The sequence below is a fragment of the Lynx canadensis genome, chromosome C1 (assembly GCF_007474595.2).
Source record: "Lynx canadensis isolate LIC74 chromosome C1, mLynCan4.pri.v2, whole genome shotgun sequence".
NCBI classification, from domain to species: Eukaryota; Metazoa; Chordata; class Mammalia; order Carnivora; family Felidae; genus Lynx; species Lynx canadensis.
This window is the reverse complement of record NC_044310.1, coordinates 175251505-175266537: the sequence shown is the minus strand read 5'-3', so window position 1 is coordinate 175266537 and position 15033 is coordinate 175251505. Positions and strand designations below refer to the sequence as shown.

General features: G+C 31.2%; 1 protein-coding gene across 6 annotated transcripts in view; it reads right to left on the bottom strand.

The window, feature by feature from the left end:
* Window positions 1–3726: 3726 nt before the first annotated feature.
* The window catches only part of GULP1 (GULP PTB domain containing engulfment adaptor 1), a 269094-nt gene continuing 257787 nt past the window's right edge, over window positions 3727–15033 (bottom strand). For 5 of the 6 annotated variants that reach the window (XM_032594449.1, XM_030326436.1, XM_032594448.1 and 2 more), the window contains 2 exons: window positions 12714–12808; window positions 5583–5728 (listed from right to left, as the gene is read on the bottom strand). In XM_032594449.1, the coding sequence (XP_032450340.1) occupies window positions 5657–5728; window positions 12714–12808 (167 nt within the window). In that variant the 3' untranslated portion in view covers window positions 5583–5656. Of the gene's footprint in view, window positions 5729–12713; window positions 12809–15033 lie in introns of all 6 variants that reach the window. The other variant, XM_032594452.1, reaches the window with a different exon arrangement.

Genomic DNA, 15033 nt, shown 5'->3' with positions numbered 1-15033 from the left:
TGGTTTAGAAATTTTCAAACTCAAGTTATTCTAAGTAATATTTGTTTTTCTAATTGCCATAGATGGCAGAAAGTAATGGAACAAGTGGCCAGCTTATTTTCAGGTATTTTCCTGTTTAATTCCTTTTATGTAGAAGAGATGAAAACCACAAGCATTACCAGAGAACTAAGGGAAATTAAAGAGGAATCACTTTAGAAACAGCTTTTTACATAATTGCATCATAGGTATTACTCTCTAGCCTACAAATGGTCCAAATTGTCTGAAAACTGAACAGGTCAAATATCTGTGCACAGCCACTTTGCCAAGTGTGGATCACTTGGTATCTTTGAATATTTATGACTATCCCTTCATTACCTATCTCTTCCCATTCCCTGTACTGTCTAGCACAACCTAAGATTTTTTCTTAATTAAAGCGGATACCAAGAATAAAATAAACGAAGACCCGACCTGCTAAATAAAGCGAGAGTGTGAGTGTGTGTATTTGTGTCTGTGAGAGAACTCAGTATATCCTGAATCTTTGCCAAAATTTCTCTGCATACATTTCTTATATATACACTTAGCTACCTAAACTGATTACTTTATGATTTTGATAGTAAACAACTGATTTTTAAAATTATATAAAAAATCAAAATGACATGAGACGTTGGAAAATAACAATTTCAAGTTGGTCCCAGGGTTATATTAATTTTTCAACTATTAGTAGATTTAGCCATAACATTTTTTATTTTTCCTTTTCAAAATGTAGCCAAGAAACAAACATCTTTCTTTGCTTTCTTTGCAGGAAAGAACCAGTCTCTGGATTATTTCCAGGCCATCCAGACAGCTATTTCAACTGGAACAAGTGACCTTTGGAACAGACTAGAACACAGCAGCCTGGCCAGACAGAGAGGAGGGAGTAGTCAATTGGGAAGGGCCCCAACATGTTCTTGTAAAATGTCATTTGAAGTAAGAGGACAATAAAAATTAAGGACAAATAAATGAGCTTAAAAATATTTAAAACCGAGAAAACTGTGTGACCGCAATATGGGCTTCAAGGAAAGATACAGTAGGAATCTATAGCTATCATTCCTTAATACACATGTTCAACAAATACTGGTCTCCATCCCCTTCAGTATAAGGAATGTCTCTCAATTATATAATATTAATCTTTAAATCTTCACAACCTTTTTGAAACTCAGTAATCATGTTTTCCCTCCTTCAGTTGGGCCAAATTTCCTTAGTCTATGATTCTATAGTGGTTGTTAGATGCGCTTAGAGAATCGTCAAGATCTTTATTTAGCAAATTATTGCTGCAGTGAGTTTAAAGTTAAAATAATAGCAAAGATTTAATCAGAGAAAACAAAGTGGTTATCTTCTCTTAACATTCACTTGGAAGGCATGCTGTTCTTTTCTTTCACAGAGAGCTTATGAAGTTTTAGCTCACATTATTAGCAAGAAGTATGTTAAAGAATCGAACCTCTACTGAATGCTTATGGACAAAAGTGTTGTGCTTGGCATCACAGGATATAAAAATGTCAAGGCAATCTTTTCTTCAAGATTTTGGGGAATAAATAGAAATATTAAAAAAAAAACTTTAAAAAATGTTTTTAAAAGATTTTCCAAGACAGTATTTCATTTATTTTTGCAAAACATATGAATGATAATTCAATAAAGTACAAATTACCAAGAAAATGTCATCAGATATCAGAATGTCCTCTAATAGAGAACTTAATTATGTTCAATGGGTACTGGAGAACCCTTTTAAGAAGGTAATTCTTACAGCTTCTAGCCGGGTTTTCTTAATGAAAGAAAGCAACATTTAAATGCCTTAATGCATATTCCAAAGTGCCTATAGACAGACCTGCATGCAAACTGGAAAAGTCGGACTCAGTGAATTTTGAGTATGCATCTGAATGAACGCCAAAAACGTGGCTAAGGGAAATAAAGTAAATCTTTCCAAATTCATAGTTATAGTTATGGTGGTACCATTAAGTGACACAAAACCCAATGTAATGGCATAGAAATTTCACTATTTCAACTTATCATGTAATGTCAGAAAATATTTGAAATGGGACGTTAAACTCAGCTTCTTAAGTATGCCATATTTTGCATATTATCTATCTATGATTTAGGAAGTAGTGTATCTTAGAATCCATGAACTGGAGTGGAGAGAAATGCTTCCAGAGAAATGTAATCTCCATATTTCGTAAAAATTTACTTGAAAGCAAGGACAGAGAAGAGCATAAATTATTTTTGGTGGTCTCCTTATTAGAGTAAGGAAATCCACTTTGGATGAATCCAGACAAAATATGTTTTATATGCAGGATTTCTAGAAGAAGTAGGTTACATTTGGACATTAACAATATATGATCAAGACATGAAACAAGTGTGTAAGAATTAAGGTTTTGTTCCATTTATGAGATGGACATTTAAGGAGGAAGTTCTTGAGAATCTGTCTGAGGTTATCTAGGAAGGAGAGGACACTTGTTAGGTCCTTCCTGCCTGAGATATGGGATCTGAGGGCAATACCAGCCATGATTATCTCAGCAATGTGTTTGCCACCTATAAACAGTGTAGTTTAGGTGGAGTCTGAGATTTAGTTGTCAAAATTGAGTCCAAGATTCTCCAACTAATTTAACAGAGGTTGAAATCCAAAATCATGAACAAATATTGAATTTGGAACTATATATGGAAACACTGGAACAGAAAAATATTAGCAGCCAGTTTTTTTCATAGTTATGTTAAATAACATCAAAAAGAGAAAAAAAAACAACTTAGAAATGAGACAATGCAAATCTATCAGAAATTCGATCTGAACATAAATTCCCATAATGGGACCAAAACTTTTTAAAAAAATTCAAATCCAAAATAAAATAAACGAAGAGAAAATTGTTGCCATTGAACTGGATATCTAACACTGTAGACACTAGCCAGTGCTAGGTACCCACATTTAAACATAGTTAAATATATATATTCTCTGGGAAGATTTCGGTTCACACGGTACTTTTGTACATATTTTCACTCATTCGTTCATGTATTGCCTTACTTGTCCCTTATGACAGTAAACTAACTGAAGGCAGAAATCTGGTCTTCAATTTAACAATGTTAAGTAAGCAAACTTACGAGATGTGTTCTTACCCACATGATATACATTATCACATAAAGTGAGTCAAAAATTAACGTTATTGAATAGATCGATGAATTGCTCATTGGTGTGCAAACCCTGTGCATTTGAGTCCTGTGAATCTTTAAAATACTTACTACTGTGTTTTCAAAAGGCTCAAAACGTCATGATATTCCAGTGAGCCACAACTCAGATCTTTTATCAACTCCACCTTTTAAAGCCTATCAGCCAAGAAAGCCTTTACATTGTTACCAGGCTAAAAAGGCTCTGAATTTTGAAAAGAGGTATTTACATAATACGGTTATTGCACCAGATGCTTCTAGTGAGATCACAAACTACATTATGGCCTATCTCACCAGCAGGACCAAGTCCACTGTTTCCACAACTGAATGGTATTTGCTTATGCAGCTAAAATGTGTGTGGGCTATAAGAAATGAAGTTAAAAGTAAAGTTCATTAATCCCTTTCCTTTCTTTTCCCTGCCTCCCTTCCTTCATTCCTTTGTTCCTTCATTCCTTCTTCTCTTAGGCTTCATTTTATGACCAGGAAACTTTGTTATGTAAGTAGCTTCAGAATGTTTCTAACTTAACTAGAGATTATTTAATGAGTAAATTACACCATTTATTTATTTAAAATTATTTATTCTCAGCAAAATCAAACATATCATTGAGTTTACATAGAAATACAATTTTCAACTGGATCTTCATAAAAATGCACTGGTGAAATAAATGTTCATAATTAATGACCAATTATGTACTATTTAGTCATGCCAGTAGCAGAACTGATTACCATTAAAAATTGGTAAAGTAACATGTCTTAAGTGTGCAAATACCATCTTAGTACTCTATTGTGTTACCATTGATAATAAATGGCTGCTAAATATATACCTATTACATAAAGCTTTTTAAAGTACAATAAAAATACAAATTCTATCTGTTAAAAAAAAGCCATTGAAATGGCTTCTAAACATCCTCATTATACAAATTCCAAAATACTATATGACAAACAAAATTATAAAGATTCTTCTTTATGAAACATATACTAACCTCTAATTAAGGTACAACTTAGCAGATAACAGAAAACAAGGCTTATATATACCATAGAACATCATGAAGATACATACAAATATAATATTGCATAAGCATATTTGATTTCTTTTCCTACTGAATATGTACCTTTAGCACTTGACAGAAATTCCCATGAGTAAAATAAAAATCTACTTTTAAGATCTACCCCTAATCTAAGCTCATATTTTCATTAATTTAATCTATTTTTCTTACGATGTGATGAACCAAATTTTAAATTTGACCATAGATTTTTCTTGCACTGAGTACAAATTAAAGGTTGTTACATAATGGGCAAATGCATAGGAAACAAACATTTTTAAGGGTCAGAGCTCATCAACACATTATGAATTAAGTACAAGAAAATTTTATTGTTTATGTTGAACCAAACTGAGAAGCCACTTGGTTTTTGTGAAAAATGAGATTCTGACTTCAACAAAAACAAATACAAATTAAATTTGCTAAATAATATTGATGATTCATAAAGAATAGTTGTCATAGATTTCAAAATATCAAAACTAATGGGTCATCACAAAATAAAATTTGGTGAGAAAATATCTATGAAAAGGAGAAAATACGAGAAGAATAATATTATTCAGTGAGAAAAAATATAGTTGGTAAAGTATACATGGGTAATAGACATTGCCACCATAGACAGCCTAAATTCCAAATATTTTTTTAGGAAATATTAGCTCAGATGATGTTGAGATGCTTAGCAATGTAAATCCTTATCTCATTAGATAGGTGCCTATCTTATCTCATTAGAAATTAAATATTAAGTGTTTTGCGAAGAGCAAATTTTCATTTTTTCCCATAATCTTTATTTATGAAATAAATAAAAGACTTAGAGTATAACTGATAATAATAGATAACACTATTACTTTGTTTTTGCTAACAAATACTCTATTTGGTTTAATTATTATTGGAAATTATATTTTTGCTATTTTACTTGCTACAAATGACCTCGTGGCATTATATTCAAAGTTTACATTTTGCAATGACATGAACAACATTTAATCCATAAAATAACATCTGTCTAATGGATGGTAACATGTTTATTGGTTTGAATATAGAACATATTTAGCTTGGCATTGGTATATCTTGTCAAGCCTTTGAAAGGTATCATTAAAGTATGGCTTTTGGGAATCAATAATAAACTAGCAGCCTGGAGAATGAACACAAATTTCAAGATGCTAATTATTTAGAACTCAGACACAAGACAGATATTTGGGTAATCTGTTTTTTGATTATAAATTCATCTACAAGAGAAACAGAAAGGAACATAAAAGTATGATTTACTTTACAATTAGTTGTTTTTGAAATAAATGTTATAGATCAATAATGAACATTTTACTAAAATAATTTTCAAAAAGTTAAGATTTTCAAAAATATATTGGCACATGAATACTACCTTTCATAAAATAATAATGAATGATGTATATGTATAGAAAAACAAATTAAACACAAATCTGGATCTCTTGTTCTTGACATCAGCACCTGCTGTCTAATGGGTCGAGACAAAATACTGTGCCTTCAAGAGTTAGTCCCATTTTGAACCCCTCCTGTAAAACAGAGTAAAATAATTAAAATAGGAAATGCTTATGGCAGTAATGACAATAATAATAGTGATAATAATGATAATCAGGAAATAAAGAGTCTCTGAATAGAAGTTGAAATCTTCATGCTTTGATCAGCTAAGAAAAAATACGTCAAATGCTGGTTTGTCAAAATTTTATATTGGCGTATATCCCAGACAGTTGTGTAGACCCATTAGCATTTTAAATGTTTTAAATATATGTGAAGTTAGCATGCATGAAAGACAAAAGAAAACAGAAATATATGGAGTTAAGTAGTTTTAAGACTTACATGTTTTATTTCAATAAAATCTGTAATGCCATTCTACTCTAGTTTAAATTTCCTCTGTTGGCTTTAAAGATCAATATTCATTTAAATATAAGTAAGATAGCTAGACCTCAAGTTTGATGAAAGGTTCAACAGAGCCTTATAGTTTTCATCTTTTCTTCCTGGTTGCCACTGTCCAGAGCTAGGTAAAATACTTTTAGTAAACACAATGCCATATCCTATGTGCAGACCACTTTCTAATGGAGGAAGCTTCCTCTACTAGTCCTGCTATTTCTTCTTTTTAAAAATTTTTTTAATATTTTTATTTATTTTTGAGACAGAGAGAGAGCATGAGCAGGGGAGGGGCAGAGAAAGAGGGAGACACAGAATCTTAAGCAGGCTCCAGGCTCTGAGCTGTCAGCACAGTGCCTGAGGCAGGGCTCGAACTCACGGACTGTGAGATCATGACCTGAGCTGAAGTCAGACGCTTAACCGGCTGAGCCACCCAAGCGCCCCGTCCTGCTATTTCTTACAGTTGCAAGTTGTAGCTTTGAGTCTCACTCCCCCTAAGCATGTTTTAGATGTTTCTGGAAGTTAAGTTGTCTCGGAGTTATTGAGAGCAAGTACACAATTGCTGTGAAAAGTTTTCTTCCTCCTAAGATTTTGTGTTAAAAGTTGGTGGCAAGGGACGCCTGCGTGGCTGTCAGCTGAGTGTCCAACTTCGGCTCAGGTCATGATCTTACAGCTCAAGTCCCCTGGAGCTTGCTTCAGATTCTGTATCTTCCTCTCTCTCTGCCCTCCCCTGTTCAAACTCTCTCTCTCTCTCTGTATCTCTCTCTCTCAAAAATAAACATTAAAAAAAGTTAGTGGCAAAAGAGTTTGTCCTCTACTCCAAGCTCTCTTCATTTTTGCATAAGGTAATGGGCTATCTTCAGTTTTCCATCTCCTCTATCCCCACCCTTGCTCTTAATCTATGCACACTGGCCTGCCAAAGAAGAGAGAAAAAGCAGAGACTCACATTAATGAAAGGAACTGGGGCTACATTTTAGGTTTTTTTGTAGAAGCACGGTGGCAGTTTCTATATATATATATATATATATATATATATATATATATATACTTTACCTTTCTCTCTTACTAACAGAACTGAAATTTTGTTCAGGGAGGTAATTTGTAATTTGGGGTGACCATGTGACATATTATTGGTGAGTGAAAATGTAAACAGACTATTCTTGTGGAAAATAAAACATCACTCAGAAAGAAGTCTTTTGTCCTCTGTTCTCCTTTGTATTTTATTTCATTAGACTGTATCTACTTGTATGTTGGCCAGTTGTGTATCTCTTTGCATTGCTCCAAATTACTTTTGTTTACTACAGGTGTCTAACATACTTATCTTATTACAAATTCAGTGTGAACATTATCATACAGTAGAAGAAAATCATTTTAAAACTGCAAGCCACACCTCATTTGCTGTTAACACGGCGAATGCTCTTCATTATACCTACATTATAAAGGCCACATAGCAATGCCACTGCTGCAAAGGGTTTTCAAAACTTTTTCCCAGAACTTACAGTACAAATTACAGTTAGTTGAGTAAAAGTCAGAGTACTTACCGTTATTTTTAAAAAGGCTGTTCTTATCACAAGAAGAAATATTTTACCTTATGTATGCATATATTTTAAACAGCTGCCAAGTACTTAGGAAAGTCAACCTTTAAGTTGAAGATAGTATAAATTAACTAATTTAATAAATATTTTATTTGGATATGTGAGGATCTGTGTCCTAGGTCATCTTCTGGTATGTTAGATAGATAGATAGATAGATAGATGATAGATAGATAGATAGGTAGATAGATAGATGATAGATAGATGATAGATAAATAGATAGATAGATAGATGATAGATCGATAGATCAATAGATGATAGATGATAGATAGATAGATAGATAGATAGAGGATAGATAGAGGATAGATAGATGATAGATAGATAGATGATAGATAGATAGATAGGCAGACAGTGTAGATATGTATTAACTTTGGAAAGATTTGATACCATACAGTGTTTTAAAATTTTTCTCAGTTCATTCTGAAATTAAACCACTATCACTTCAACTACTTATCAGTGTGTTAGTAGTGTTTGAAAGGCAGAATAGCAATCAAAGTAAAATAGGGATTGGTCATTATTTCAATAATTTAAAAATGTAGATCTCTTACAAGAATATCTCCACAGTGATTTAAGAAGGATCCTTTCGGAATCCCCATAGATGAATTTAATCATCCCCATTAACAGACACATTATTATATTGCTCTTTGGTTTTCTTTACTCCTCAGATAAAATTTCTCAGTTTCTAACCTTCCCTCCTAGGTTTCATTTAGTAAATCATGATTTAATGACCACTGAATCTTCCTCAGGTTCCATATCCACTTGAATTTTAAAACTTTGAATGAAAATGAGGCTTTATTTTATTTATGTAGTGATGGAAGTTATCGTAAACTAGTATCACACAAAAGAATAATTTTATTAATATATTATTTATTTTTTCTAATATATTATTAATGATTCACTTTTTATATGAAATATTTTGCCCAGTTGCATGTTTTTATTTTGAAATAGAGAGAAAAGCATATCAAGGAAGGAAAACCACTCTTAGATAAGAATTATGAACATATTGAAGTATGTCCTTTGAGTCTCCTTTTCATCTATGTATAGATTTTTTAAAAACAATTTTAATAACAGTATAAAAACTATATATTATATACAACTTTCTTATTTATTTTAATGTATCACATATATATAATTTTTTATATTTTTTTAAAATCTAGGAGAACAAAGTTTCTATATTGGGTTCCCATAAAGCTAATGATTATATAATATTTTATTAATTTTTTTAAAAATACAAGTATAGATGACATACAATTTACATTAGTCTCAAGTGTACAACATGGTGATTCACTATTTACATACATTATGCAATGCTCATTATGCAGTTACCATCTGTCACCATAAAAGTTATAATATTATTGACTGTATTTCCTATGCCTTATTTCCATCCCTGTGATTTATTTATTTTATAACTGGAAGTTTGTACCTCTTAATCCCCTTATTCCTACTGTCTCTTCACTAGTCTTCCCTCCAGCAACCATGAATCTATTAACTTTTAAAAAAAATTTTTTTAATGTTTATTTATTTTTGAGAGAGAGAGAATGCGAGTGTGTTAGGGGCAGAGAGAGAGGGAGACACAGAATCCGAAGCAGGCTCCAGGCTCCAAGCTGTCAGCACAGAGCTGGACGTGGGGCTCGAACTCACGAGCTGTGAGATCATGACCTGAGCTGAAGTCAGACACTCAACTGACTGAGTCACCCAGGTGCCCCTCTATTAACTTTGTAATATGATTTAATTGTATCTAGTATTTTATAATTATTCTTAAAGTTAACTAGATGTTTTTGTCCGTAGAGATTTTCTTCATTTAGAGTCATTTTCTTCTCAGAATAGACTTCATTGAAGTTTTTGATATCAAAAAGAAATATAAGTATTAGTAACAAATGTCCAAAGGGATGCTATGGATGGACCCTTGCCCATCAATGACTGAGTGCTTGTCCATCATATTTTCACTTGCACTGATCATTAATAAGGAAATAAAATATTTAATTTGCTTGATTAAAATAGCATTTCTAGTTCTTTGTTTAATTTGTATATTTTCTTTGATTAAATTAGACATGTCTACATGCATGTTAGCCCCTGGTGGTCTGTGAACTACTGCTTTTTTATTTATCTGATTGTTTACTTTTCTAATTATGTGTCTTTTTACTTTAATTATGTGTATGTGATATATTTATAGATTTTTTAAAAGAAAAGAAAAAACTACAAAGAACTATAGAAATTCTTCTGTATACACATTTTACATTTACCTTAAATGTGTACATTTAAAACTAATGTACAAGTTTTTCTTTTCTGTATTAAAATTTCTTTCCAACTCAAAAGTCTGATAAATATTCAATTGTATTTTAACATTTTAAACTGACAATTCTTTCTGAAATTTACTTGGATTTTTGTTGTAAGTTACAGCTGTACCTTGATCTTCTACCAAATTAGTAACCAGTTGATTTAACAACCCCTTAATGCAAAATTCTTTCATCCTTCACTGATTTGCCATGCTTCTTTTTTAATGTATTAAATTATTATAACTTAGACGTCACACATCTGGGTTATCATTACTATTTTACTGATTTGTCTGTCAGTGACACATACCAGAAAGTTTAAACTATGTCACATTAAATAACATTATTAATTTCAAACAAATATTTAATTTTCCAACAATTTAAAATGAAATATGGCTTAACATTTCAGGTTAACTTCTGACATGCACAAGATATTTTTGTGATTTCCTCTGTAAATTAAAGAGAAAACCCAAACATCTCACTAGGCTTATTAACTCATTATTTATACACCCACTGTTCTCTAATGTTTTTACATTATATGCAAAGATAAAAATAGTAGCCAAATGTGTGCATTAGATTAATTAGGCTTACAAGATTAATAGCAAAAGTTGTCATAGACTTTAGATGGAGAAAATATTATTTTACTTTAGTTAAAGTGACCTTGCAATAAATCTTGAACTAAGGAAAAACAAACAAACAAAACAACAAAAAAACAGACAAGCAATGAGGTAGACAATGCAATAATGACTACATCATTGAAAAAAGAACTTTAAAATATGAGTTATAAAACCTCTTTAAACACAACTAATAATCAGAGACATCCATATGAAACTGCTGTTTGAATATTTATTAAGTAGAGCATGCAAATATTAAGGTTTTAGCTTTAAGGAGTTGTAAGTTGTTTAAAATTATTATGAAAATGATATACCAACCATCTCTGGCGCTACCCACCATGAAAGCAGAAAAGAATAAAAAAGACATTAAGAAAATATTAGAAATGGCAAAACAAAAACCAAAGCAAAAATACCATAGCTTAACATTACTTAACTAACACATCACTAAATCATTCCGATACAGTGTCTCTCAAAGTTAGTTCCGACAAAAATCTGGAGATGTAGGCTTATTTTAAAAAATCTATAGAAAATTCTTCAGTTTTGTGGAAATTAAAAAACATTAAAAGAAAAGCACTCTTTATGATTTTAATGCTTGGGAACAAACACCACTGTGCCCATGTTTGTGTCTGTTCTAATAAAAGCATTAGCCCCAAGTAGCATAAACCTAATTGGTAAAACTACTGAAAATGGAGAGGAATTGATTTCACATGAAATAAAGTATTCTTGGTAAATAACCATGCACTATTTGAGTGAAAGTTTCATAGTATTTGAAATATAGAAAAGAGGGAGAGAAATTGTACCATCAAACAGGATACATGCCGAAATCAACAGAAGTTGGATATTGGTGGTTTTAGTTTCAGCCAGATAACATCATCCACCTTGTTGAAGTTCTTAATTTAAATCAATTTTATTAGGTGTTGTAATTTTGCTTTTATTTAATTTATAATTTTTGAATTAATAGTTGTATCAGAGCTATAATAATAAGTTATGTATACCTGTTTTGGTAAATTTTTAAGAAATGTTATAACAATTTAAGCCAATATAAAGGATTTAAAATAATTTTTTTCACGTAAAAGGAAATTATGAATCACCCAACTTGAGAAATGTTGTTTTAACATATGCTTTGAAAATCTCAAGGTGTATGTTAAATAATGCAACTTTTAAGATGCAGGCATTATTATCTCTAAAACAATAAAGAAATTCACATAATACCTAGAAAAGAAGAAGAGTGCTTCATAGCTGTAGTCCAAAATGAGTGGAAGGATATTTATATTATCTTTCTAGAAAGGAGTGTTTCATCAGTGTTAGATGATCAGAATCCACCATTAATTTTTTTTGTCCAGGAAATGAAGCATAGAGAATTCATTGCCTATAAGTGGCAACAACTCCTTCTCTTCACTCACTGCCTCTTCCCAATCAGCTTCATATAATTGGTCTTTGCCTACATTCTACCATACACAAAGTCTTTTCAATAAAAAATAGGATATAATAACCACCAAAATATAAAAGACAAATATAAAGAGAAGTCTTTTTCCTGGTGCTTTTAAGATTATTTATTAATCACAGCCCACAATACCTTCAAACTTTCAGCACAATTCAGAATTGAAAAATAAAAGAGGGAGAGAGAAATGGAAACCCAACTGGACTACGTTCCTAAAGAAGTTGTCACTGGGTGCCTGCTTTTTCAATAAGAACCCAGAAGTTATGAGCCATAACTACAATGCTTCTTTTAAAAGAGACTGATTTTACTCTCACAAAGATTTTCCTTCATCTATCCATGTACAATCTGAAATTCATAATTGTTAAAAACTGAGTTGAAATCTTGTAAGTCTAGTGCAATGACCCTGCAATTTTTGGATTTCAAAGTAATGAACCATTTAAATCCACGCAATTTTGTATAAAAAAAGAACCAGCTGATTGTCACTGTAAATTGTACTATTAAAAACAAAACAAAACACAATAAAACCTTATCCTTAGCATCTGTAGGAACATTTTTAGGACTAAATATACATGATTATTTTAAAGTAACTGTTTCAAGTAAGTTTTCATAGGGATAATAATTCAAGGAAAGGGTAGTTTTGGTATATAACATTCTCTGTGTCCCATATTAAAAAGAAATAAACCATTTATAAGCCAATCTGTTAAAACAGTCACCTGCATCTCATCTAATTTTGATTGAATATCTGGAGGGAAATCCCCTGCTCCACAGTTAAATGGGTCAAAAGGTTCTGCTCCAAACAGGTCCCGTTCTAAAAGGAGGAAAAATAATATAGTAAATGAAATGACAGAAAGTGAGTTGAGTGAGTTAGATTTCAAAGGCAAGATTACATAAAGAACTACTCACATAACCAAATGAGCTCCTATCCACACACACTTTATGCTGGGTTTCCCTGAGCTTAGACTAGTTAAACACCAACAAAGAAGCCAAGATCCATTTTATGACAGTATTAAAAACTGGTTACAGAGGATTATTACCCAGAGAGGTTTCTGTGTCTTTAATTAAGACTTCCCAATATCAAATTCACAAATATTTGATAATTAGTATATTACAATACCTACATTTTACTGAAGCAATTTAAATTAACTACAATAACATATTACTTTTTGAAGACCTCTATTCCTTACGGATGCCTTTGTAACACAACAGTGAAGCAGTATGTGGGACTGAGCAGATTGGTAAGTAGTTTACTCATAGCTCGTGATACCTTAATCTCACATTTATTCAGAAAAAAATGTAAGGCACGTTGTTTCATGTACTATGAAATCGTATCACCTTCCTAAATAAACACAATGGGACAGGTTCTTTAAAAATGTCTTCTATCCTAGAAACAGATTTCCTTTTAAAAATACTAATAATAGAATATCAAATAGCTCTCTGTACATAAATTCTAAAGTATGCATTTTTTAATCATTAAGGAAGCAACAAAGTTAAAATTGATGTTTGTAATTTATAAAATTATGGCCTATTATATGATTTAGAAATTTAAAAATTATGAAACTTCCTTCCTCTGAATCATTCAAATGCAGCCTTAATTGACACAACTTTTAAAAATTATATAGGTGCATGCGAATTTATAATGTATTAAACTTTTCATTTGTAAAAAAAATTATATTCTCAAAATTCAATGCTATGTAAGAAATAATATTTATGTTCTTTCTTCTACCATATCCTCTAAATTATGAACCCTCATTATTAAAGGTTCTTGCTTTTCTAGTTATAACTTTTTTTTCAAATTCATGTATTAAATAAATAAAAAAAATTTATAAGTTTCTGGTGCTGGTAAGTATTATATAAATAAGAGGGACGTAGAATTTATAATCCAAATAAAGACATTTAAGTTTTAAGATAAAAGTAATGCTTCTGACAGTTACACCGGGACAAAAGAGATAAACCAGAACTGTCCTAAACAAATGGAAATGTATTGTCACCTTATATGTGACCTATAGGTATTATATATGGGTATTATATATATATATATATATATATATACAGTCACCTTATATATATGGTGTTATTGTTGTTGTTATTTATTTTCCTCAGTCTGGTGTTACTTAGGCAATACACCAGAACTTGGAGAACAGAGGAACTTTTCTTTGGAGGAATGCCTTGGTTACCCCCATACCACGAGTACATCCAACAATGCTTTTATACATGAAACATATTTGTGAAAAGAAATGAATTAATAAAAACAAAGTAGAGTTGGCCAGAAGGAATAGAGATTTTTATTACAGGCATTTTATTGTTTGATATGCCTTTGAAAAATCTAGACATATCAAATGTCTAAAATGGAACACATTTTCCCCCTTCTCTACTTCTAATTTTCCCTGTTAACAACATTTGGTCTAAAATCCTGAATCATCATTGATTTTGAACTCTCAATACCATCCTGACATATTATTCCTTCTAAATATTTTCAAATCTATTTGCTCTTTTCAATTTATATTTTGACCTGTATTAAAACCCTCTTTTGGAGATCTATGGCTAATTTGCATTTCAAATTCCAGATTGCAACCCAAGTCTATCATATGTGTTAAACAAATGCCCAATGGACTAAATAAATGAATGAATAAATCAGCGATGAAATCCAAGGAAGTAAAAAACAGTAAAGGAAGAGATGTGGACACTCACAAGGACAAAAAATACCCCATCATGATATCAGGATATTGGCAACATTTGCTAAAAACACACTATGACATGTATATTATGGATTATTCTCTGAAAAAATATTTTGTGTTGGCACAAAATATATTCAAATGAATTTAAATATATATCTCAATTTGTGTACAAGTTTGACATATTTTTATAAACTGATTTCTGAAGTTTCCAATGTTATTCTCTAAAATTTATTGAATACTTAATGTGTGTAGTATACTTGGGTTAAGTTCCACAAGGGGAAACAAATAAATTAAAGGCCCTGACATACTTTAAGCCCTAAGCCAAAACTTCAGAGTTATATTAAAAATGTCTTAATGT